Genomic DNA, 24766 nt, shown 5'->3' on the forward strand with positions numbered 1-24766 from the left:
TGAACTTAATTCGTTCCGGGGGTCCTTACATATCAAGAAAAGTCTGCAACATGAGGTGCCGCTTCTGCGCACACACGCAGCGCAATAGAGCACTTCCAGGTTTGCAGCATTCGCAACCTGAAAGTTACGCTACCCGCAGGTAATGCAACCCAAGGTCCCACTGTATACTCTATACAGTGGATGCTTGGGTTGCGAACATGGTCCATGCAGGATGCACGTTCAAAACCCGCAGTGTTTGCAACCCACAGCTGCGTGTCTGCGCATGCACGGGTTGCGATTTGGGCGCATCTGCGCACGTGTGACTGCCGAAACCTGAAAAAACGCAACCTGGAGCCTCTGTAACCCGAAGTATGACTGTATTTGACTTTCTTTAGATTATTTTTAGTTTTATTAATTTAATATTCTGTAAACCGCTTTGAGATTTTTCTTAAAAATATAAAGCGAACAGAAATAAATATAAATAAAGTAAGAAAATCAGCAACACCAGCAGCCCAGAAACTCCATTATAGTCCTTCTACCCCAATCTCCTCCGCCCCCCCTTTAGCCTAACGGTCCTTTTCCAACGGCTCCATCCAACGATTTCGAACGTTCGCCTCGCAAGAGAAAAAAAAACAACCCCGGCGGCAGCAACAGCAGCAGCACGTGAGCGCCCGCGCCCACCGAAGCAGAGATGGGCGGCGCCAGCCAAACCAAAGCGGTTCCCCCACCCCACCCCTCACAAGCACGTGCTACCCAGGCGTGGCAACCTCACTTCCGGCAGCACAGAGCGGCGTTGCGAGGAGGGCGGGGACTTGTTAAGAAGAGGAAAGGAAAAAAAAAAAGTAACGAGCCAGCCACGCGCGTGCGCAGACCTCCTTTTTTTTTGGGGGGGGGGGGGGCGAGGCTCGCCTTTCCCTCCCTTCCCTCAGGGCAATGATTCTTTCCCCCGCCCCCCCCACAACAACAACAGCAACAACTCTGACTTGCGCGAAGGGGTTAAAAAAAAAGCAAGCAGGGAGACGTTGGAAGTATTTGACAGCAGCGCGAGAGGGCGAAGTGGGGGGGGGGGCATGAAATCCAGTTCGGGTTTTCCCTCTCGTCCTTCCCCTCAGCCGTGCGCGAAACGTTAAAGGGCGGCGTGCGCGCGCGCGCGCGCCTGCAGCCTCGTTCTGGAGCGGGAGGGGGAGGGGTCTCTCCGTCCCTCACAGCGTCTCTTTTTTTTTTTTCTGTGAGGGAAGAAGCGCGAGAGCGCGCGCGTGTGAGAGAGAGAAGAGGAGAGATACGGCGCTGCAGGCGGGGGTGGCCGAGACTCGGCTCGCCTCACACACATAACACGCCGCTCTCCTTCCCGGAATGTGAGGCGCGGCGGAGCCGGGCTTGTCAAGCGCAGGTTCCCACAGTAGCGGCGGCGGCGGCCTGGGGCTCCCCAGTGCGGGGCCGGGCGCTGACTGACTTGGCGCGAGCCTCCGCGGTCCCAACCCCTGAGGGAAGAAGGGGCGGCTCCTTGGGCGGCGGCGGCGGCGGCAGAGGCTTCTTCTCCCCCTCGCCCCGCTCCTCCTCGGGTCTACTTCCCCGAGCTCCTCGCCCGCCATGAAGAAGTTTTCTCGCATGCCCAAGTCTGACGGCACCGGAGGCAGCACGAGTAGCGGCGGCGGCGGAGGTGGAGGCGGCGGAGGGACGTCGGCGGCCGTGTCGGGCTTTGTGGCCGGAGGCGGGCCGGCCGTGGGCAGCAGCAGGGTCTTCGCCGTGGGGCGCTTCCAGGTCACGGTGGAGGAGCTGCTGGCGGAAGGTGAGCTGGGGAAGTAGGCCGGGCAAGGACCTCCAGGCGGGGTGGGCTCTCGGAGAGGCCTCGGAGGGCGCTGCGACCCACGTCTCCACCCCGACCCCCCCTCCCCCTCGGTATCGGGTGCAAGGACTCCTTGGGGTGGGGTCTCGGCTGTTGCCATGACTTGCAAGACCAGCTGCGTTCAACGCCAGCTGTTGGTAAACCGAGGGTGGGTGTGGGTGGGAATCTCCACGGAGTTGCTGAACCCGTAAGTTGCGATAAGTGCTGCAGACGTGTTCTCCCCCCCCCTTTCTTCCCCTCCCTTGTGTTTTTCTGATGTAAGAACCCCGCATGCTACTCTGGGGGAAGAGGTGCTACTACGGCCAGATGCGGATGCCAGCAGCGCTTGGCCACACCTGCACACCTGGTAGCGTTGGCCGTAGCTGCCCCCTTGAGCAGGATCGGCTGCAAAGCCAGGAGGGCGCATGCATTGCTCTCAAAAGCGCACCTTTTGACACGCCCAAGACCGGTGCCCTCATCCCGGAGGTGTCGTGGGAAGTAGGGCGCAAGTGCGACAACACTGTATAATGATAAGGCTCTGTGCCGAAGCAGCTGCCTGTGGTGTAGTTTCCTCCAGCTGCGGGCCTCAGAGAGGCACTCTTCTTATCTTTGGGGAATAGGGAGGGGATCTAAGGCCCCCAAACAGAGTTAGACCCCACCCACCTTTTTGTTTGGTTCTGTGAAAGCCACCACAACGTCCATTCTAATTGTCCCCCCCCCCCGTGGGTCATGATTGCCTGCGCTGATGTTCTTTAACAGTGGAGTTGTGTGTTATTGATCGTCAGGGTCAGACTCCAGCTGCATGCACATACATAAGAAAGTACTGTAAATCCTGTGGAACACAGTTTTGGTAAACATCATTTAGATAAGGATGTGTTTTTTTTCAGGGAGGGTGGAATACTGTGGCAGGTGAAAAGCAATGTGAGGAATACACAGGAGTGTGTTGCCTTGGAGGACCCAGCCACACTAGGTTTTATAAAGGGAGAGGGGCTGTGTGTGTGTGTGCACTTTTGCCCTAGAATGTGAGGCAGAATTTCTTGCCATATTGTGGCGTTCACTCGTAAGAATTCACAGTTTAGTTACAGCTGTAAATAAAATAATGAAACTGAAAGGATTATCCTGAAAAGCTGCTTACAGGAGTATCCCTTTAATAAAAATCCGGGAAGTAGCCCTGAATTTGTGTGTCCTTGTAATACACACAAAACACAACACTTGTGTTGTTTATGGTGCATGTAGTAGTTTAAAAATGTCCATATCTTTTGACAAAAAAGAGTTGCTGCTGCTGCATTTGAGACATAATGTTAATCAAGTAATGAATGTACAGTATTGTGTGTCTTCTTTCTTGAGGGAAAAATTTATTTTTTTAGGTTTGCAGGCAGTGCCATTCATCTTGGGGCATGGCTAACCCAAACATAAACATGTGTCTTTTGGGGGGTTATTGTAGATACATCTGTCATTTGTGGGGATGATAGGATGCAGTAAAGTCCTATATTGTGTTGGGATATATTTCTGCTCTTTACCCCTAGAAAATGGACTATTTTATTGATGTTGAAAAAGAACTTTAGGATTGTGCTATTAGCACTCACTTGCCAGTCTATGCAAGCTTTAAAGCTTATGAGTTTCTTTCTTTTTCTAGAGATTTAGGAAGTGCTGTTTATAAGCAATGATTGTAATAGAACTTGTAGTCCTCTTTCCCCATGGCTGGGGTATAGGTAAATTACAGGTGGCTTCCTTTAAAAAATATATTTTTGTGTGTCTTATGTGTAAACTTATCTGTAAAATAAACTGCATTATAACGTATCATTCTGAAAAACAGATTATTCGAAGTTACTTCCCTTAGATGGTAAAGATCCTGTTAAATACTCCTATCATTTTAGGTGCCTAAATGGTGCATTAAATAATATTTAATATTTGTTAGTCTTATAGTCCTTACTGTAGGACAAAGGTACCATAATCCATGCCCATTTAAGAGCAGCTAGATGGCAGCTTCATTGGCACAGGTGAAACCTTGTCTCGAGTCTAACTTTTATCCTGAAATCTTAATTGGTACCCACTTAATTGGGGAAGGTGCCTTTCCTCCAATATATTTTCTGTGGTCATTTAAATGCTTTCCTGTGTGAGGTATAAATGCCATACACCAGGAGTTAGTATCGGTGTCTTGTGGTTTTATTTAAGATATGCTGGGGAAAGTGTTCAAAGTAACAAACAAACACCTGAGCATTCTTCAGTTCAAAAACATTTTGCAAATGATCCATTTGCACCATGGATAGCACCCATGCATGTTAGAACCTGATAGATTTAATAGAATTCTGTTTCTCCCCATACCTATGTGCGTACTGGCAGTGCATGGGATGTTAGGAATGGGAAGCCTGTTCATGGTTCCTTTACATCCATCCAGCTCTTCCTTTTTGCCTGTGGATTGAAGTCTGAGGTGCTCTTTACTTATATGCTAGTATTCAGTTAAGTAGCTGGTTTATAATGAAGTTTGCCATTAGGTCTCCCCCATTCTCCAGTTTTTGTTAATAATCTGTAGTATCCAGAATCTCTGAAGTAGCCAAATAGCTCATGTTGATTTTTTTTGCTTACATATTTTAAATGAAATAGAATTGAGAAGTCTTCAAGTGAATAACCTGTTACCTGCAAATACATGCGTGTTATCCCTATTCTGTGGTTGTGTTTGAAAGCAAGTCTCAAATTGCATAATATAAGAGTGTAATTTATTTAGTTGATTTAGAAAATAAATATTAGCAAAGCTGATAGTAGCAATTTGCCTTTCTGATATGCTGCAGATAGTTAAATTTGATAAAGTTACCACAGGCACGAACTAGCCAAAGTTAAGCATATGTCTCATTGACTTCAGTGAGCCCGAGTTAAACTTCTTGTATTTAAATAAACTGAACTTGAAGGTGCTTAACTTTATTGGATAGATGCCCTATTCTTATTACAGATTATCTTCAGCTTATTTTTTCCAAAATTGTGTTGGAAACAGAAGTTTGCCAGAGTTGTGAATAATGGGTATTTCCCAACAGGCAAGAATTTGATGCACAGTATTTTTGAGTAGTTTTCTGTCTTGCATGGTTGACAGTATTTGAATAATCATTGCAAAACAAACTGCAAAGAAAAAATACTGGTTTGTTGTGTATTGCTGGGGTGCAAAATCTCTGACCTAAGGGCTAAATTTGGCCCACAAGGCCTCCCCATTTGGCCTGCAAGGCTGTTTCAGGTAACCCGTACCCATCTGTCCTATACCTGATGCCATAATGACATGAGTCTGGGCTGAAAGGGCTTTATAGGCACTGCTTGTTGGTTTTGTATGTAAAGCCTCTTGTGCAGCACTTCTGAAGTATCAGACAATCAGCTGATTGTCAGATACTGTGCAAATAGCTTTGCAAGCCATGTGCTTGGAAACCACTTAGCACAGACCTTGCAAAGCCCTTTGTGCAACACTTTCTAAATGCCCGACAACCAGCTGATTGGGGAAACACTGCACAAGTCACTTTGCAAGCCTGTGTTCAACACTTCCCAAAAACCTAGTGCAGGGCTTGCAAAGCTTATTCAGCCTTGTGCACAGCACTTCTCAAACGTCTGACAATCATCCGGTTGTCAGGTGTTTGGGAAATGCTTTGCACAGGACTGAGCAAGCCTCGTTGACCTATCTCTCCCATCCTCATGGGCCAACTTTGACAGGTGTCCGTCACCTGACATAATTATGATGTCTGATGATTGTGCACAAGAAAGGAATTTAAGCTGTAAACAGTTTAAAGTACAGAATACATAGAAAAATAGTAAATAATGTTGTGCAAGGACTTGAAAAAAAGAGGGCCGCCTCTGGATTTCAGTTGCTTTTTCTTAGGCAGTGTTTTTGTACTCATAGGAAAACACCTTTGGATTCAGTTGTGGGTGAAGATTTGAGTGGCTGAATTAAGTGGTGTAGTCTCTTTTGTGAGAGGAGGGAAAGTAGTGAGTTTTGATGGAATTCAAATTCTCCCACAGGTCCCAGGACAGGAATACTTTGGTTGGGCAGCTCAGAAACTTGAAAGAGCTCCCAGGAGGAAGGGAAGCCATGAGGCCCAATATACATGGATTTTTTAGTTGTGGCTTCGACATTCACGCCAGCCATTGTGACCTAGCCATACCAAAGGCAGTAAAGATGGCGAAGAAGTAAGGGTGGTCAAAATGGTCTCAGCAGTGGGGCAGGGAGAGAATCAAGTACTGTACAGGGCCAAGCATAGAAATTATTGACTGTTACGCAGCCTTATGAATGTTCCACCTGAATGGAGCTAGTCATTAGACAACCTGAAAACCTCTGCTCTAGTATCTTTTAATGCTTAAATATTCAGCTCTGTGAAGTTCAGATATGTTTGATGCCCTCAGAACTAGTATAGGGTACTAAACCCTTGAATTGTGGAAGATGCATTCTATTGGTGTGTGGGGAGGGCAGAGGAATGGACTTTTAAACTTTTCCTGTGCAGTTTCCTCCTTCCCACCTCTGGATGTCAGATAGGTGTTTAGGGGTGGGGAGGGTTTTTTAAAGTGGGAAAACACTGGATTGGAGGAAGCAAGGAGAGGAGTTTTAAACTGGGTGAAGTGGTTTTGTGTGTGTGTGTGTGTGTGTGTGTGAGAGAGAGAGAGAGAAATGCTTGGATGTGAGAAGAGAGGGATTGTATCTTGAAGAGAAATGTGTGTACAGAGAAAGAGCTAACACCTCAATCCATATTATCCCTCTCACAATTGTTTTGATTTAAAGAAATATTACAGGAGAAAGTATGACAGAATTAGCAAACAAAGTTTATTAAGGGAAATAGAAAACAGAATGAGTGCATAACTGACATTGTATTTATGACTCCGAAATAGTTTCTGTGCTCATGTCATAATAAACATTGGTTTATTGAGATAGTAACAAGCTTAGGCAAGCCTTGAAAGATTGGAAATGGGGGGTGGGGGTGAGTGCTTGCCACGGGGAGACTTCTGTGGGTGGGTAGACAAAATAGGTGCCTTTGACTTTTTCCATTTTCAAGAAACCTTGTGCTCATCAGCAGCAGAGGACGTGGGATCAGATCAGGAAGTTAGCCCTGCGTCTTAGTGTATATAGTGCAGTAAGGGTAAGTTTTCAGGAGTTCTTACTGTCTCTCCTAAAGGCCTCCCCTCAAGTTCTGAACACTGCTACCTGACTCTTGTTCCAGATTGACTGGAGCCCAAAACAGGAACAATTCTGTTTAAGAGCTGGAGATGTATTGCAGCATTTTGTTTCAGGTTTTTTATGTGTGACAGGGGTAGGTAGATTTTGTTTGGCCTTCCCCCCATTTCCCATGGTTAGATGGAACCCAGGCTATGATCAACAACGTTAATCTAAGTATGATCAACTTGAATCTAAATATGAAGCTACATGCAGAGGTAAACTAGCTAGCTCTGCCTCCCCCCCCCATCAGCTTGAAGATCAAGAAGGTATAGAGACTCCCCCACCCCCATCCTGATCTGTCAGAGACAGAAGCTTGTCCCTGTCCACCACCCACCCTGACTTAAGCTTAGAGCTGGATAGAGGATCAGATTTTCCTCTGACCTTGTGCTGTGTTTGAGATATCTGTTTGCCCAATAGATTACCCTAACTTAGAGAGGGATATGGGGGTTTAGGATTTGGATATAGACTTGTTCAACTTAGACTACTTTAAAATCAGTGTGAAAAGTTGTCAGTCATTTCAGTTGGGTCTCATAGAGCCTTTTGCCATACAAAGAACTTCTGTCACTTTTGGGAGCCACTCACTATGAAGCTAGGAAGTTTCTTATTCACAATAGTTCATTGCTTTGCCCAAACTGGGAAACTGTAGTTACCAGCTTTGGAGCAAGCCAGAAGTATTAAACCATGGTTTGAAGTTGGTCCTAATAGTCTTGGCTTGTTCCTAATTTGATAGCCATACTTCTCTGGTTTGGACAAAGGAAGGAAATGTCACGGCTTACAAATCTCATGGCTTAATTACAGCTTAAACAAAAGGGCTGTGTATATCTTAATACAAGATATGATCATCTGAACCAGCACAGTGTGTCCTGAGATTTTGGCATAGCTGGATGTAATGCACACTGTATGGTAACCAGGCCAATACAGAGACACTTAAAGGAAGGCATTCCATGTTGCTTCCAGCAGGTTAGGAGTTGCTTGGAGGTGGTTGTGCCTTAACATATAAATAAAAGGCTCCTAATGTGGTAAGAGTTTGCAACATTCTATACATCTCCTTTCATGCTGGCTACAAAACTAGTGTTACTCTTAAATTCTATTTAAATTAGAAGTTCTCTGTATTTATGCAATCTGAATACAGGCAGTTTAAAAATACTGTAAGGTTTTCACTTAAATATCTTTGCTAGTGAGGTGGGCTGGGAAGCTTTCAATAATGGAAATATTCTGTTGTTATATTTTTGTACAGAGTTCTCATTTTCTATGAAAGCATTGTTCCAGAAAATGAATAAGCAACAGAAAGACACATTATCAGATTTTGCTGTTTCAAAGTTACTAACCATTGTAAATCATGTACAGTATGAGTGTGTGTGTGTGTGTGTGTGTGTATATATATGTATATATGTATATGTATATGTATGAATATATATATAGAGTGTGTGTGTGTTTGTGTGTGTGTGTGTATAAGGTCTCTATTTGTAAATGTGTAAGTGAATTAAAACCAAAAGTATGCATAATCCAAGTGTGCTGAATCAGTTTCAGGCTCCTATTCTCTTCCAGTGTGATTTTGAGTACCCTTTAATTGCCATATGTTGCATATTGAAAGCAAAATCTTTGAAAGATTGTGGGAAGGATTTTTGAGAGAATGGCCATATTTTTTCATGCCACACTAAACAGGAGCATGCTGCCGGCTTACATGCTCCCCTTTCCCCTCATCTTTCCTATTCTGGTGAGAAAAGGAGTTTAGGAGCATTTGTTCCTTTAGTTTAACTGCATTTTGTCATGTCATCCAAACCAGCAAGTGTGTGTTAATGGAGACTACACCCTCCCCTCCATCCAAAGCAAAGGATTGCCCCAATGCCCAATCAGTTGTGACGATTGCTATGATGTAGGCAAAACCACTGGATGAGGTAGGCAAAACCACCCGGTGAGCAAATTCCTACCTGGCTGCTTAAAGAACGGCGATCACTGTAGTCACAGCATAGTCATTGACCATCAGCTTAAACCTAGGGTGGGTGGGCAGGGAAAACCCCCGGAAAGGAAAAAAACAGGTAGTGCCCCAGGTGCGGGCTGCTTAAATGGGCAAGGGGCGGATTGAGGGAAGCCTACCTGCTTCGTTGGCTTCGCCCCCTGGCACAGCCCGAGTCCCCAGCCTGCATCCCCATTTGCCAAAGCTGGGTGCCCGCTGGGATCCGTTCCTGATAGGCAGAGGGGGTTTAAGCCCCCACCGCCTACCAGGAAGGGCACTGCTGTTCAAGTTCCCTCATCAGGGCCCCAGTGAAGCCTCTGCCGTCCTGCAACACCACTGCACCAAGAGAGGTGAGCAGACTTGCCATGCCATCCAAAACAGCAAGTGTGTGTTTTAACATTAATGGGGACTAGTTTCAGAGAGTTTGCTTAAAGCTGTAATTGCTGGAGTTGACTCATTTAAACTTGCCATTGTTAAAACGAACAACAGTCAGGTGTGCCTGCAAAAGTTTATTTGGGGGGGGGATTGTACACTATGTTGTTTGGGCCCTCTGCCCCCCTTGTATTTTTACTGGGTTTGCGTGTAGTAAACCAAACCATGGCTTAATACACATGAGCAAATGTTAAAGTTCTCAAATCCTCTTCTTCAGTCCTGCTGCTGCAGTACAGCATGGGGCTGCTGCATATCCAAATCTATGGTTGTGGTTTGTCTTCCTCCAGACAAATTATGAGGCAACCAAGATTTGTTCTCAGTTTACCTTTTTTGTTGTTGTTTCCACTTCTGCCATGCTTTCTAGGCACGGGTCTGAGTGGTGTTTTGTTTTTCCCATCACTTTCCCCAGGAAAACCTGCTCTTTAGCACTGAATCAGAGTGAACATCAATTGGATTTCCTTGCTCTGATTCATGAAAGCATGGGAGAAGTGGAAAACTTCTTGAAGAGGAAGTGTGTGTGTAGGAATACAGGCTTTGATATGAAGAGTCATGTGTGTTCAACTAGTACTACTTTTTTGTCTTAGTTGTTGAGAGTCTGGAAACTTGAAAACTAATATTGCATAAATGTTAAGTTGCTATGCATACTACAACTTAAGTTCAGACAGTGCTCCTAAGTATTAAGGAACAACGTTGCATATCAGTGTTTGTTATGAATATGGGTTTGATGTCAAAATTTGTCTGAGAGTGTATTACTGTGAATGGAATTTGGAAATTTGGGAAATGGCTTCATTCTTTGAAGATATTTGGACACATGCTTTAAGTGGAAAAAGCTTTGATATCTCAGTTTTTTCATAAACCTGAACTATCTTTCCATGATTTATAGTAAGGAATGTATCGAGGATATTAAAGAGCCCACAGTTCTCTAGTAAATGTTTTTTGTTGTTAAAAAGTAGATTGTTTATCCTATGCAAGTTATATTCTACAGTTGTTTTAATTAGGACACTCAACTCTACTTATAGTAATATAAGCTATATCTACATAGTGATATAAGCACTTTCTTGATTAGACTGATAGCAGTTAAATAACGTATAGCCTTTTTTGTTTACGTGTGAGCAACAATAAATTATCATTTTTCAGATCATCACGATTGAATTAAAACTGTATATGTTAGGCTATATTGCCACCTAATGGCATAAGAGTAATTGCTTGCATTTCCCCTTCAATATTTTCCATGTTGCGTGCCGTGGAACTTTGCAATTTCCCAGTGAGAAGGTGAAAACTGGTGGACAAACTTTCCTGAAAAACAGTTTGCCCACCATTACTGCTCTTGCCCTACAGTGCACAGCTGCAGGTGTGTGGTTCATGCAGGGCAAGGAGGAACTATGTGTGCCCATGAAATGTCCTTGGCACTGAACAGGGCCTCTTTGGCAGCTTAAATCTAAAAATGATTGTAAGATGTAGGAAGCTTGAACTAATGTTGCAGTTGAAGAAGTGCAACGTGTCTTAAGCTTTTATCTGATTTGCTTTCAAAACAATATCTTAGAGAATTTCAGGCACGTTCAAAATATCTTTCTTAAATGCTTTGGCTTGTATCCAGTACTGTGGATCTGTTTGTGCAACAGAACTTCCTGTTCTCTTCTGTGCCCTCCAGTCCCCTGTTCATCCTTAAAATCAGTTTTGCAGGGTTGGGTTAGGATAGCTTGCCAAGAGACTATGGGAGTGCATGAGGGGGAGATAAAAGGAAACCGAAAATCCATTGGGTGAATGGAACTCCGCTAGTGCAGCATTGGATCCAACCTTTCCTTGCTAACATGTCCTTGATTATCTGATTATGCCCAGTAAAGTTTCTTTTCTCACTTTGCTTTATCTGTACAGTGGAACCTCAGGTTACGTACTGTCCTCCTTATGAATGCTTCGGGTAACAAGCTCCACTAACCTGGAAGTAGATGCTCCTGGTTGCGAACTTTGCCCCGGGATGCAAGCAGAATTCGCACGGCATGGCAGCAGCGGGCGGTTAAGAACGGTTTCGGATTAAGAACGGACCTCCGGAACTAATTAAGTTTGTAACCGGAGGCACCATGATATCAGATTCCATAAGTGGCAATGGCAGCATGTTTTGATCTTGGTTTGTAGGGCAAAAGCAGACCATAATTTGACAGTTTAGATGAAATGACAAATTGGCTTTCTGCAAAGCAGGGAGGGGTGGAAATTTTTGCATGCAAAGGAGGAGGGAAATACAAGCAAGCCTGAGGATCTTTGGGGTTCATTCATATAGGGCCAACCACAGCTTAAATCTTGTTTCATGTGAAAAGTTACTGGATCTCTTGAGGTACATGGTCTCCGTAAGTGTTGTATATTAAGCTGTACAAAAGCTGTTGAGATTAGGGAAATTGACTGATTTGGGACAGATATGTGTATTTGCACGGTCAAATTTGCTTCCACGCTAAAAGCTGACTGAAGGTAAACCATAGGGCATAATGCAGTGAAGAGTCTTGCTGTCTATAAATAGCAGAGACATGACCAGTTTCAGAAGTAAGATATAATATGCTTTTTGCCTTTTGAGGCTTACTCTTCTGGCAATAGGACGGAAGGCCATGGGGGTAAGTTGGTACAGGGTAGATACTTACGTTATGAGTTGTCAAATATAGCCCCAAAGTTATTTGGACAGTAATTCCAGAACCATGCCTGTGACATGAACTGAGCAGTGATAGTATGTATATCTGGTCTTTTAAAGTATGTGTCTTTATGCGCTGCTGAACATCTTGTAAACAGATAAAAGCAAGTCATAAACACTATTATGTAGAATGGTTTTTTTTCATACTGAAGTTGGTGGGACATAAAAATACTTGAGTGGTTTAAATATTATAGTCCAAAGAGATAAAACTTGAATGGTTTAAATATTATAGTCCAAAGAGATAAAAAGTAGTGCCTTGATAGATGCTAAAGATTTAAAATTTGTGGTTTGTATTCAGATCCACCTGCTGGAATCCATTTGAAATTTGCAGTGTTTGGATGTGAGGGTACAATGGCAGCTTGGATTTTCAGTCTGTTTTTCCAGATAGTGTTAAGCTCAGCTGAATCCATATTAAGTGTTTCCAGAACCATTGTAACATTTTTCTTCTTTTGTGTTCGGTTCAATCTTTTGAGCCATCATAGAAATCCAGCATTTCACAGCATTCACGCAACTCTGCTCCTGTTTTATTTGGACATTGGTGTAATAAGAAATGTCAACAGATATTGGTTTGGCTTACTAGTCAGCTGTGACTTCTAGGTCCTCTGCCTCTTCTAGGTCCTCTCCATGTGCACAGAGGAGGGACGAGGTCTTGTTTAGTAGCAGGAGGCTGGTTTGCTGTAGGCATGGTAGAGGTTTTCTCTGAGGACCTACTACCAATCTTCAGTTCATTCATACCAGGGGTGTGGATGGGTGTACAGTAATAGTCTCTTGTCCTTTATCTTGTCATTCATTTCAGATTCTCATTTATAACCCAGAAAGGCTATTTTAAAATCATTGGTTTATACCTAAGCATCTTAATATGTTTATAGACCTAGTAAACCTTAGTCTCTGTTCTTTCAGGTGGCTTTTCCACAGTGCTACTTGTGCATACACATGGTGGAGTCCGATGTGCATTGAAACGAATGTATGTTAATAATGTGCCTGACCTCAATATCTGCAAAAGAGAAATAACAATAATGGTAAGTAAAATAATACCTTATTGTCAACATATTTTTTAAGTATAATTGATTTTCAAGAGAAAACAACAACAGCATAAAAACATGTAAGTTCCAACCACTTGCAGAAGAACAAGGAGTTGAAGGGCTTTTGAATATATCCAAAGTGAAATAAATTGGACTCTAAATGGCAGAGGACAGAAGCCAGTTCAGACAGTGTTCTGTGGTCTTGGGAAGGCAGACAGAAGATGAAGACTGTGTGTGTGTGTGTGTGTGTGTGTGTGTATGTCCCATCACATATTCCATGAGTGAGCCTCAGGCAGCAAAAAAGTCAGAAGGTTTTTGCCTTTCCTTTGGCCACTTCTATATTGAAAGACATTTTTTCTGCATGCACAATACTGGCAACTCATTTTTTATACCAAGCATGTATTAATATAAAAAAAGTTTGAATATGCTGGCTTCATTTGTATTACTTTCAAACAGACACAGGAACTTCTGTGGACAAAAGCTTCAGAACCTCTGGCTGTGCTGGAAGAGAAGAGATGGGGAATGTGTGAGCCTGGGAAAGGCTAGGCTTATTCATTTCTTTCTAAATCATAGTTGAATGTGGTCTAAACATAGTGTAAAAACTAATAGAGGTTATCATAACATTCATGGGCAATACACACTACAGATTACTCTTCGTAGTCATTTCACTAGGATAGCGCGAATGTAACAGAGGCCAGGTTTGACCATCATATTAAAGCATAATTAAAATTAAATTGTGGTTTAATGTGGTTCAAAAGGTGTCACTGCACTCTTTCCCCCACTCCTTCCTTTGGTGCGCTGGGAAGGAAATGAACCAGAGGCTGACTTCATCGTACCTACAAACCAGTACTCATTATTGTTTTTTCTCCTTGGCGTCTGCCCATGTTTGCTTGTAGAGAAAAAAACTACAGGGGTAATGCAAAGCCAGTCTGTGGTCTGTTTTCTCCCCTGCGTGATGAAGGAAGCAGTGGTGGAGTGCAATGAGACCTTTTGACCAGCACAATTCTCATTCATGTAAAACCATAATTTAATTTTAACTATGGTCTAATGTGACTTCGGAACCAAGCCATAAATTCTATAGTTTCCCTCCTCTTCAAATCTGTAACCCACCCTTTTAAACCTAACCTGCAGTGTGGGACGCGTATCCCTCTTGTTCCGTTTTCTCACAACCTTTTCCTTCTCCTCTTTCTCAGGGCACACTTGCAATCCAGACATACTGGTTTAACAGTCATTTTGTCTTCCTTGAGAACCCTGGGAATTGCAGTTTTGGTGGTGAGACAGAGATGTTGAACAGAACTTCATCACCTGTATCAAATAACAGGCAGAGGAATCTTAAACTGCTCATGCAGGGGTCCTTATTGTGGACAGTTCTTCCCACTGCAGCACATTGTCCCACATTGTCCAGTAGCTCCCTTTGACCCTTGGTCAAAGGGGGGTTCTGGTGGTGGTGGGAAAGGGGTCTTTATGGCGGAGGAACAAAAGAAATCAGTTGTACAAGCTGCCTTCTGCTTGCCCAACATTGGATACGATCTTAAGCTATTTACTTAGTCTCTATAAATCGATTTGTCAAACTGTTTAGTCAAGATAATCACGAGAAGCAAATGTTTTAAAGTGCTGATAGACCTATAAAGCCATACATGGTTCAGGTCTAAGCTATTCTGAGAGAACATATTCCCTCATACGAAACCACTTGTGTTTTGAGAACTTTGGGAGAGGCCTTCTCTCAGTCTTGCCACCCTCACAGGCATACAGGGCCCTCTCAGTGGCTGCTCCAGGACTTTGGAACTTACTACCTAGATAAGTTAGACTGGCTCCCTCCTTGTTCTTCTGCCGGCAGGTGAAAACTATTTTCTTTCAATAGGCTTGGGGGGAGCTGCTTTTAATGAAAGGTATGGTGCCATGCTGCCTTTATTGTAATTATCAGCAGCTTTAATAGATTTTAAAATATATATAGTCCCTCCCCCTTTTTAGTGATTCTTATGTTAATTGTAAACTGCCTTGAGTCCTGTGAGGGGGAAAAAGAAGAGATATAAATAAATATATAATATTAATAGTGATATTTTAGATAGCTTTGACTATGGCATTTTAGGCTAATTGCAGTAATGCATGTATACTATTTTTTTCCAGCCCTTAAAAAAAGTTTATTTCTTTATTCCTAAACTATTATTTCTTTTTCAGAAAGAACTGTCTGGGCACAAGAACATTGTAGGGTATTTGGATTGTGCTGTTAATTCTGTTAGTGATAATGTTTGGGAAGTGCTCATCTTAATGGAATACTGTCGTGGTAAGCCTCTGTCACTTTAAATATAAAAAATTGTCTAACACACAATAGTTACTTTCATATGATAGTCCTTGCTATATTAAAAGTGCAATCTTACTCACTTTTTTATTCTGTGAACTGCCCTGAGATCTTTTGATGAAAGGTGTTATATAAAATTAATTAATTAATAAAATGTCTGTTCAGAAGTAAGTCCAACTGAATTCAGTGGCGCTTATACCCAGGCAAATGAGAGTCTTAAGGTGGTACTTCAACTTTTTAAAAACAGCGCTCATAGTTGGTCAGAGATTTAAAATGTTTGTGTTTTGAATAAGTAGTGTTTTCACTGTGCTAACATCCTCTTTAATGTAGTATTGTAATATCTGCCTTCTTTTTGTAGCTGGGCAGGTAGTGAATCAGATGAACCAGAGGTTGCAGACAGGCTTTACTGAGCCAGAAGTGCTAAGGATATTTTGTGATGCCTGTGAAGCTGTTGCTAGGCTGCATCAATGCAAAACTCCCATTGTTCATAGAGATTTGAAGGTGAGAGGAACTGAGAGGAATTCTTCTGTTCTTGAAATAAAATCTCTGTATTTGACTCCTGTTTTATTGCATGTAACAACACTAAGTTTGAATTAGATTTAGGTACGTCTGTCCCTTTTCTTTTTAAAGCTATTCACCAATTTTGAAAATCCTTGAAATAGATGTTTATGCGGTGATACAGTAGGGATTTCTTGTTTTGAACAAGAGTCTCCAAAAGTTTAAGAACAACTTCATTGTTTTTGAGTAACTTGAATGAAATAAGATATACTTTGGTATTACTGTAATAGCAAATTGATGTGCATTGCTTAGGAGATCATGTGCAACATCCTTAGATTTCATTTTCTTTGGATTAGGAATGGGGATAGGGGTTGAAATTTTGCTCAACCTGGGAAGAGCTCTTCACTCAAATATTTGAAGATCGCAAAGGTCCATGATTGTCCCACTTGCCTGAATCCAGCTGTATTGCCCTTTAAAGTTGAAAGAGGCAGTGCAGAGAGCCTTTTTGTTCTACTCAGCTAGGAAATGACAACTTTTTGGGAGCTGTATTTCTGTACTTTTCATTCTGGCTTTAAAGGGCTAATGACCTTCAAGGCCAGGAGAAAGAGCTCTTCTGCTAGCCTTTTAAGTTCTGAGAATAGACTGCCCAAATTTTTGCAAGGGATGTGTGGGTATGGAAAAATAGCAGGAGGATGAGTGGATTATTACTTTTGGATAAGGTATGAGAAACCTGTAGCTTCCAGGTGGAGTTGGATTCCATCTCTCAGTCCTGCTTGGTATGTTCAATGTTCAGGGACAGTGGGAGTTGTTCAGCAACTTTTGGAGGACCATAAGTTATCTATCCCTGGTTTAGAGGGTATCAAACTTTGCTACACCATAGGAATAACCACCAATAATGTGTTTGTAATTGAAGATTAGCCATTGTTGAATAATGGCATCAATCTGAACAAAACATGGCAGTGTAACATGCTGTGCTTAGCTTCTTCATTTGGTTAACACACTTTAACAATTGGATCTACAGCTTACATGTATTTGGCAATACTTTTTTTCCTTTAGAGCAATCTTAGGTCCCAAGATGTTGGACTACAACTCCCATCATTCCTGACTAATGGCCCTTCTCACTAGGGATGATGGGACTTGTAGTCCAACAATATATTGGGATCCAAAGTTGAGTAAGGCTGCTTTAGGGTATTTAAGCTTGGTCCTTCAGTATTGGTGCTGAAGTATGAACACTTTAAAGTGCCATTGACCCTGCCAGATTAAGACATTAAATGAAAGGTGACTGCTTGAAAATTAGGAATGCCTTCCATTTTATATGCGTGTGCTTTTTTTCTTTCTTTCTAAGGTTGAGAACCTTTTGTTGAATGACAGTGGAAACTATGTCCTCTGTGACTTTGGCAGTGCCACTAATAAATTCCTTAATTCTCAGAAAGATGGAGTTAATGTAGTTGAAGAAGAAATTAAAAAGTAAGTTCAATTTCTTAGGGCAGCTTTTCAAAAATCAGTACTCTGACAATCCTAGAATTATCTGTCTAATAACAATAGGAACACATGCATGGCAACTTCAAAGTGTCGTTCTACATATGCATAGGTATTTTAGAAGGTAAACATCATAATATGGTGAAAGATCCAGTTTACCACATGGATATATATCTACATCTGGATATGAGCTTGTATCAGTGCCTTTTAAAGCAGGATAAATACATTGATCTCTCTCTTGAGTGCTAGATGCATGATTTTCTGTTCCTTTCTCCCTTGTGTGTACTGTTATGGTAATCCTTTTCATGGTCTCTCTCCTTCCAAGGGTCAGTCCATGAATAGAGATTAGTTCAGTTCTTTGCTATTTAGAACACAAATTTGTATACGTTCTGTGATTATAGTGCCCTTTTTCGATGGTATGTTATAATTGTGGTTTGAATTCCCAGTTTCAAATTTACTGTTTAAAATCAGTACATTCAAAGAGCTATAATAACATAATTTTAAAAATTGCATTCAAGTGCCATTGGGCCTCTAAGATGCTTTTTCCCTTTTCCTTTTTGTTACTCTGTTGCAGCTTTCATTTTATTAAAAAAAAGAGTGAGAAAGCACTTGCCCTCTAGGCTGCAGAGGTCAGTTTAAAAATCTGATTTCAAAATGGTAAAGGCATGAAAAAGAGGCAAGTAGAAAGAAAAAGCAACCCTATTGACTTTACAAGTTCATAATTTTGTTACATTTTGAGGATACTTTCAGGATAATAACAAAAATGCTATCATCATATGGTGATACATAAAAGAATTGTTACTCTTTGATACGTTTAGGCTTTTGCCCATATTGCTGAATTGCATTGCCCCAATCTTAGTGCAGTAATGCACAGTCTGAAAATTCAAAACAAGTCTATATTTTATTGTTCACCTTTAATTATCCAATTATATGTTCATAGGTATACTACGTTATCATACAGAGCTCCTGAAATGATTAATCTTTATGGAGGGAAACCAATTACTACCAAGGCAGATATCTGGGTAAGAAAACTGAATAATTTTACTGTTGTTGAATAGTATAGAATTTGTTGCATTTCCCCCACTTTATGAATAACACCGAAATGGCTTGCATATCTGAATGTTTGTTCAGTCAAATATAGGGTAAAATACATAATCTCAATTAATAAATCATTATACTTGTTACTTGTTTCTTTGTGCTGAATCATGGGGAAAAATAGGATTCAAATTCTTGTAAAGTGCTTTAAATGAAAGCACTCCATTAGCAAATCTACTGTATATTTTGAAGTGCAAAAGGTTGATCAATTTACCATCTCTATGAAGCTTGACTGTGTGCCAGCAGCAGCAAGAGATGCTCTTAGCAAAGCTTTTTGTAATGAGTGTGCGACACTACCAAATTTCCGCTTAATAAATCTGTGTAAATCTGATGCTTGATGTGCAACAATGTCACAGTATATAAATACGTTTATAAATAAACAAACACAAGTGCTGAGATGATCAGCTTAGCAAAAACATTTTAACAGTTTTGCTGTTCTTGCATTCATTTAGAAAACTGTGAAACACCTCTCATTAATTAGTTTGGAAGCTGTGATACTTCTATTATCACTGAAGTGTTAAGTTTTACACTTAAGTTGTTAATGGTCAAATGCTGCTTGAACAGTCTTGGTATTTGGTGATTTCCCCCAATAACTGTGTTTCACCTGCTTTTTCACTTCATAGGCTCTTGGTTGCTTGCTATATAAGCTTTGTTTCTTCACACTTCCCTTTGGTGAGAGTCAGGTTGCCATTTGTGATGGAAGCTTTACCATCCCAGACAATTCACGTTACTCCCATGGTATACATTGTTTGATAAGTAAGTAACTGAGGCAACTTTCAAATTACATTGTCTGTGAAATGCTTTAATCTTTGATGGGGTGCTAAACCAAAAGTGAATTACCTTGCTGATTGAAGGTTTCATTGCATAGAACTTTGCTGAGTACATCTGTGGAAATAATGTATGTTTGCTTTCAAGTATATGATCATACCAATATTAAGATAAAAGGACAATCCTTCCCCAGGCCTTCTTGAGTGTTCGTTTCATTTTATTTTCTGCTCAGTGCTTTGACAGCAATATACATAATACATGTTGCATACATTATTGCATAACAAAATACATATTCTAAAACGATTCAATCCAAAAGTGCCTCAACAAACACTAATCAGTATATTGGGTCAGATCTAAATTTTGCCTTCTGCAAACAAAGGCCCTTTTCATCTATGGAAACTTTTTGTGTCGGCAGAGGGTTCTCCTGATGGACAGTGAGGAGCTGGCTTTGATTATATTGCTGTCCTTCTCCCAGCACCATCTCTCACACGGTTCTGGAAGGTTCTTTCCAGAAGAGGTTGAAGGGGAAATTGGTAGAAGCGTTTCTCCCTTTCCACCAGAGGCTTCTTCATGAGAAGAACTCTGTTTGGGATACTCCTGCTTATTGGAGTAATGCTAGGATCCAAGCCCCAGTGCCACAAAAACAAAATCTCAACCATAGCCTTAAAATGGAAAAATATAAGTTGATGAGAAAATTTAAGAAGGAAAATAGGCCCCCTCCAAATGTTAATGCATAAAATCTGTTTAAAAAACCTAAGGTTCTAATATAATCAAAGGGATTGCCAACCCGATTTACCTAGCCAGGCACAGTTAGAAAAAGTGCCATGGACACTAGTCAGAAATTGACTTTCATGGCGTAACACAACATGGCAGCTGTGGGATGTGTGGCATAACATTGAATTAGACACAGCCATTGCTCTTTTCTGGTGGTACACAGGGGTAGGCGAGTATGCGAGTAAAGATTTTGTGAATCTAAGTTTGGCCTTATTGAGGGGCAGTATTTCAGTATGAGTAGGAAAATGAGAGTACCCCAAACTTTTTTTTAGAAAAAAAGCACTGGATACAGCACAGTTATTACTACTTTTCTTTGCCCATTCCAGCCTGGGACTAGCTCAGGTTTGCCATGCAATCAGCAATGTCCTGTTGGTCTTGATTGTGGCGGTTACGCAGTAAGGCAGTCTCTCACTCTCACAAACACACATACACTCATGAACACAATAATGGTGTTGCTGTCCAATAACAGAGCATTTACCGGTACAGTGGTACCTCGGGTTACAGATGCTTCAGGTTACATACGCTTCAGGTTACAGACTCCGCTAACTCAGAAATATTACCTCGGGTTAAGAACTTTGCTTCAGGATGAGAACAGAAATTGTGCTGTGGTGGTGCGGCAGCAGCTGGAGGCCCCATTACCTAAAGTGGTGCTTCAGGTTAAGAACAGTTTCAGGTTAAGAATGGACCTCCGGAACGAATTAAGTACTTAACCCGAGGTACCACGGTACTATGAAAAATATACAAGGTGGCCACACCACACTCACACTCCAGCACACACATACATACTTACTGTGCACTTACAGATCTTATACACGCATGAATCTCTTTCTCTCATACATACCCATTTCACATATACATCTCTCCTTCTCTGCCCAAGTGCACCTCTCTCTATGTTTCACATACCACATATTCATAATCTCTCTCTCCCTTTCACCTCCCCCCACCCCAAATGCATCTTCCAAGTGCATCCCTCTCTCTCACACATGAACTGCTATAGGATTTTTTCTGGGGGGCATGTGGGCAAAGTAATACACTGAAAAGGGTGATACATGCTAATTTCTCACAAAAAAATGAGAAGAATGGTTTCTGTATATTTTACTTTGTATAATGCAACATGATAGAGAAGGCATTTTTTTCTAGATTGCATGGTGCCCAATTAGTTTTAGGACCTGGCAGATGAAAATAAGAGGCTCGCTGGATCTTGTTTGAGCATTCGGTTTCCCACAGTAGGCAATATATGCCTTCGGGAAGCCCACAAGCAGAATATGGACAACAGCAGCTGTTTCACGTTGTTTTACCCCCCTGCCTTCCACAAAAAACTGGTTGTGCGGTACCTGTCTGTCCATAGAAGCAAGGAAAGCTGCACTACAAAATCTATTTGATTCACTTTTATTCTACTTTGCTAAATCTAGGCTTCTTTCTTGCTGCTAATCTTTTAATCTGCTGTAATCTACAGGGTATATGCTTGAACCAGATCAAGAACAGAGACCTGATATCTTTCAAGTTTCTTACTTTGCCTTTAAACTTGCCAAAAAGGACTGTCCAATATCCAATATCAATGTAAGTAGATCTTACATAATGCTAATATTTTTAAGGTTAGCAAAAGGAATGGCACTAGCTTTTTGACTTTTTTAAAAAATGGGAACTCCTTCCCCCCTGTACAAAGTGGCTCTAAATTTGGTAACTTCAGATAATTTTTTCGAAACATTGCCTCATGGTAATTAAAAAAAACACACTGTGCCTGCTTTGAAAAGTAAATGACATTAACCTATGGATTTTTTTTTCATATCAAATGCAATATAAAATTGTTGGATGGTCTGGGCACTTTCTCTTTTTTGAGCTTTCCTCTTGGAGATGTCAGGAATTGTTAATTCAGTCAGTTAATGCAATTGGGTTGGTTCCCCCACAAAGTGTATTCAGAATTCAAGGACATAGTAAAGCAGAATGCTGCTATAGACACAATTTAGCCTACTGCATGATGAACTCTGCAGGTGCAGCAAAGCTTTTGAATTTGTTCTACTCATTCCCACAAAAAATCCCAGTAGTCCTTTTGCTCCTAGGTGACATAGAAAGCTTCTAAAGGGAGTTGCAAAAGCCTTGGTCTTTAAGCTTAATTAAGATTCCAGACTATGGTTTGTATTTCTTGGCATACCAGTGTCAGCTTTTTACTAAGTAGATATCAAAAATATTATTTATTTACTTACTGTTTAGTAAATTTATATACCGTATTTTTCGCCCTATAGGACGCACCGTCCCATAAGGCGCACCTAGCTTTTTGGGGGGGAAATAAAGGGGAAAAAATTATTTCCCCCCCAGGCGCGGGGATGGGGCGGGGGAAGCTCAAGCTTCCCCCGACCCCAGCCCCCAAACAGGCAGCTCTCTGCAAGCAGTGGGAGCGCTCCCGCTGCTTGCTGAGAGGTGTGCGAAGCCTGAGCGCGCGCAGGCTTCAGCATGCAGGCAAGTCTCCGCAAGCAGCGGGAGCGCTCCCGCTGCTTGCGGAGAGGTCCGCGAAGCCTGGATGCGCTGAGCTTGGCGCGCACAGGCTTCAGCATGCAGGCAACTCTCCGCAAGCAGTGGGAGCCCAGCGCTGGGCTCCCGCTGCTTGGGGAGAGGTGTGCGAAGCCTGGAGAGCGTGAGGGGTCGGTGTGCACCGACCCCTCTTGCTCTCCAGGCTTCAGCGAAAGCCTGCATTCGCCCAATAGGACGCACACACATTTCCCCTTCATTTTTGGAGGGGAAAAAGTGCGTCCTATAGGGCGAAAAATACGGTACTTCCCTTCATCCAAAGATCACAGGGCAGTGTGCAACATAAAAACACAAAACCTGTAACATAATAATAAAATGTATCACCCTTCCAAAACATTTAAAATATCATATTCATCCATAATTAAGGAATTCATTATGAAACCACCTCTAAATTTTAAAATGGTGGCTGCAGGAAATGTAGCTTTCTCTCCCCGCCCCCAGCGAAGCATTAATCACTCCCTGGACCCACCTCGGCATATCCCCCTGTAGGATATTCAATTCTGCCTCTCCCCACTGCATAGTTTACCGTTTTGCCTCTTCCCAACAGTAAGCCAGTATTTCAAGACCACTGAGCATTCTCAGTTCTCACACTGTTTTGGGGTACCCTCTTGGATTTTTTAAACGTTTTTTGTACTTCCACAAACCTTGGGGGTTTCTTCTTGTTCATGAATGGCAATGTTCTAGGTATAAAAGGACTGGCTGTCAGAGAATTGAGCTCGATATTGATAGGTATAATTATTTGCTACTGGTGCTACTTATTTTGGGACTTGCTACTTATTTTACTTTCAGAAGTCTAATAACGTGATTAATTTATTTCCCCAAGAATTCTCCTCTCCCTTCAACTCTTCCTGAGCCCCTGACAGCTAGTGAGGCTGCTGCTAAGAAAAGCCAAATAAAAGCTCGGTGAGTATGGCAGTTTTATGCACTTTTTGCACAAAAACATTGCACCTTAATATGGTAAAATCTATTTTTCCTTCCCTAACAAAAATTGTTTGAAAACATTTTTCCTTTTTCAGACATTGTTAAGCCTTGCTTGTTAGGTTGTCTTTTGTTCCTGTGCTGCTGTAGACTAGTACCAAAATATAAAGGATAACTGAATTCAGGAATAATCTCGAAGTATTTAAGACCAGCCGTGCACATGCATAGTCACAAATAAAAAGAGATACCTAATGTTGACTAGCAAGTATTCTTATTATATTTAGAAGAGAATATAAATACAAGCCAAATACATAAACTCACCAGAATAGTAGTGGAAAAATACTGGCTAGCCTGGTGTGATTGTTGAGGTTGAATGTCATCCACAAACTTCTCAAAATTACAGGTGTATGAGGGGATCATAATAGTGGGTGGGAGTCAACTAACTTTTACACATAGTAGACAGATTGAACCTAATTTAGCTCTATTCCGTGAGTCTACTCAGGGTAAAATTTTGTTGAAAATCACCCAGTGTTTCTGCTTTTCCACTGTGCTCTGTCCTCCCCAAACAGCTTGGGATCAATCTTTGCTATGAGCCAGACAGGAGGAAAAGTTGATGGTAATAATAGTGCTTCTGAAATGGGTCCCCCTAAACAACAACAACAAAAGATATGATTAAGTATTATCACCATCATCCATATGATGCCTGGGTTCCCACCCACAAAAAACATTTGAAACAATGGCTGCTGTAGGGCATGCAGCAAAGACAGGAAAGGGTTTCCATATCCTCCCCCCTCCCCAAAATCAACTAAGGCCCCTCTCAAGCAGCTTCCCTGCTCCATGTGCATGTAGGCAATAAACTACAGCAGCAATGGGAAGATTTGCATGTTTCTTCCACACACCACATTTTCAAAAAGTGATTCAAGGAGGTACCTGCTCCACATGCTCAGCAGGCAACAAAACAAGTGACATACAGTTCCTTTGTTTCTTCCCTTACCCCACATTCTTTAAAAGCGTCTCAAATAGCTGGCCACATGACCCAGAAGCTGTACGCCGGCTCCCTCGGCCAATAAAGCGAGATGAGCGCCGCAACCCCAGAGTCAGCAACGACTGGACCTAATGGTCAGGGGTCCCTTTACTTTTATTTAAATAACTAGTGGATCCATTGACCAGGAAATGGTTTCTGCACATGTTGCATCATAACTCTTTTTCTTGGAGGACTAGAGACATTTTTGAAACAGAAAAATGCATTTGTGGGCACTGATGGGGGCTACCAGTGCAAGTGGTGAATTGATTACTCCCACTACAAGAGAATGGAGATTGTGACAGTATGAGGTACACACA

At 41.9% G+C, this 24766-nt stretch overlaps 1 protein-coding gene across 3 annotated transcripts in view; it reads left to right on the plus strand.

Moving 5' to 3' along the window:
* Positions 1-1013: 1013 nt before the first annotated feature.
* Positions 1014-24766, plus strand: part of BMP2K (BMP2 inducible kinase) — a 45117-nt gene continuing 21364 nt past the window's right edge. For 2 of the 3 annotated variants that reach the window (XM_028743865.2, XM_028743867.2), the window contains exons 1-9: positions 1014-1768; positions 12947-13065; positions 15247-15352; positions 15726-15868; positions 17211-17332; positions 18285-18366; positions 19063-19195; positions 21438-21541; positions 23331-23410. In XM_028743865.2, coding sequence (XP_028599698.2) covers positions 1570-1768; positions 12947-13065; positions 15247-15352; positions 15726-15868; positions 17211-17332; positions 18285-18366; positions 19063-19195; positions 21438-21541; positions 23331-23410 — 1088 coding nt within the window. In that variant the 5' untranslated portion in view covers positions 1014-1569. The remainder of the gene's footprint in view (positions 1769-12946; positions 13066-15246; positions 15353-15725; positions 15869-17210; positions 17333-18284; positions 18367-19062; positions 19196-21437; positions 21542-23330; positions 23411-24766) is intronic. The other variant, XM_028743866.2, reaches the window with a different exon arrangement.

Source organism: Podarcis muralis, chromosome 9, assembly GCF_964188315.1.
Source record: "Podarcis muralis chromosome 9, rPodMur119.hap1.1, whole genome shotgun sequence".
Classification (NCBI taxonomy): Eukaryota; Metazoa; Chordata; class Lepidosauria; order Squamata; family Lacertidae; genus Podarcis; species Podarcis muralis.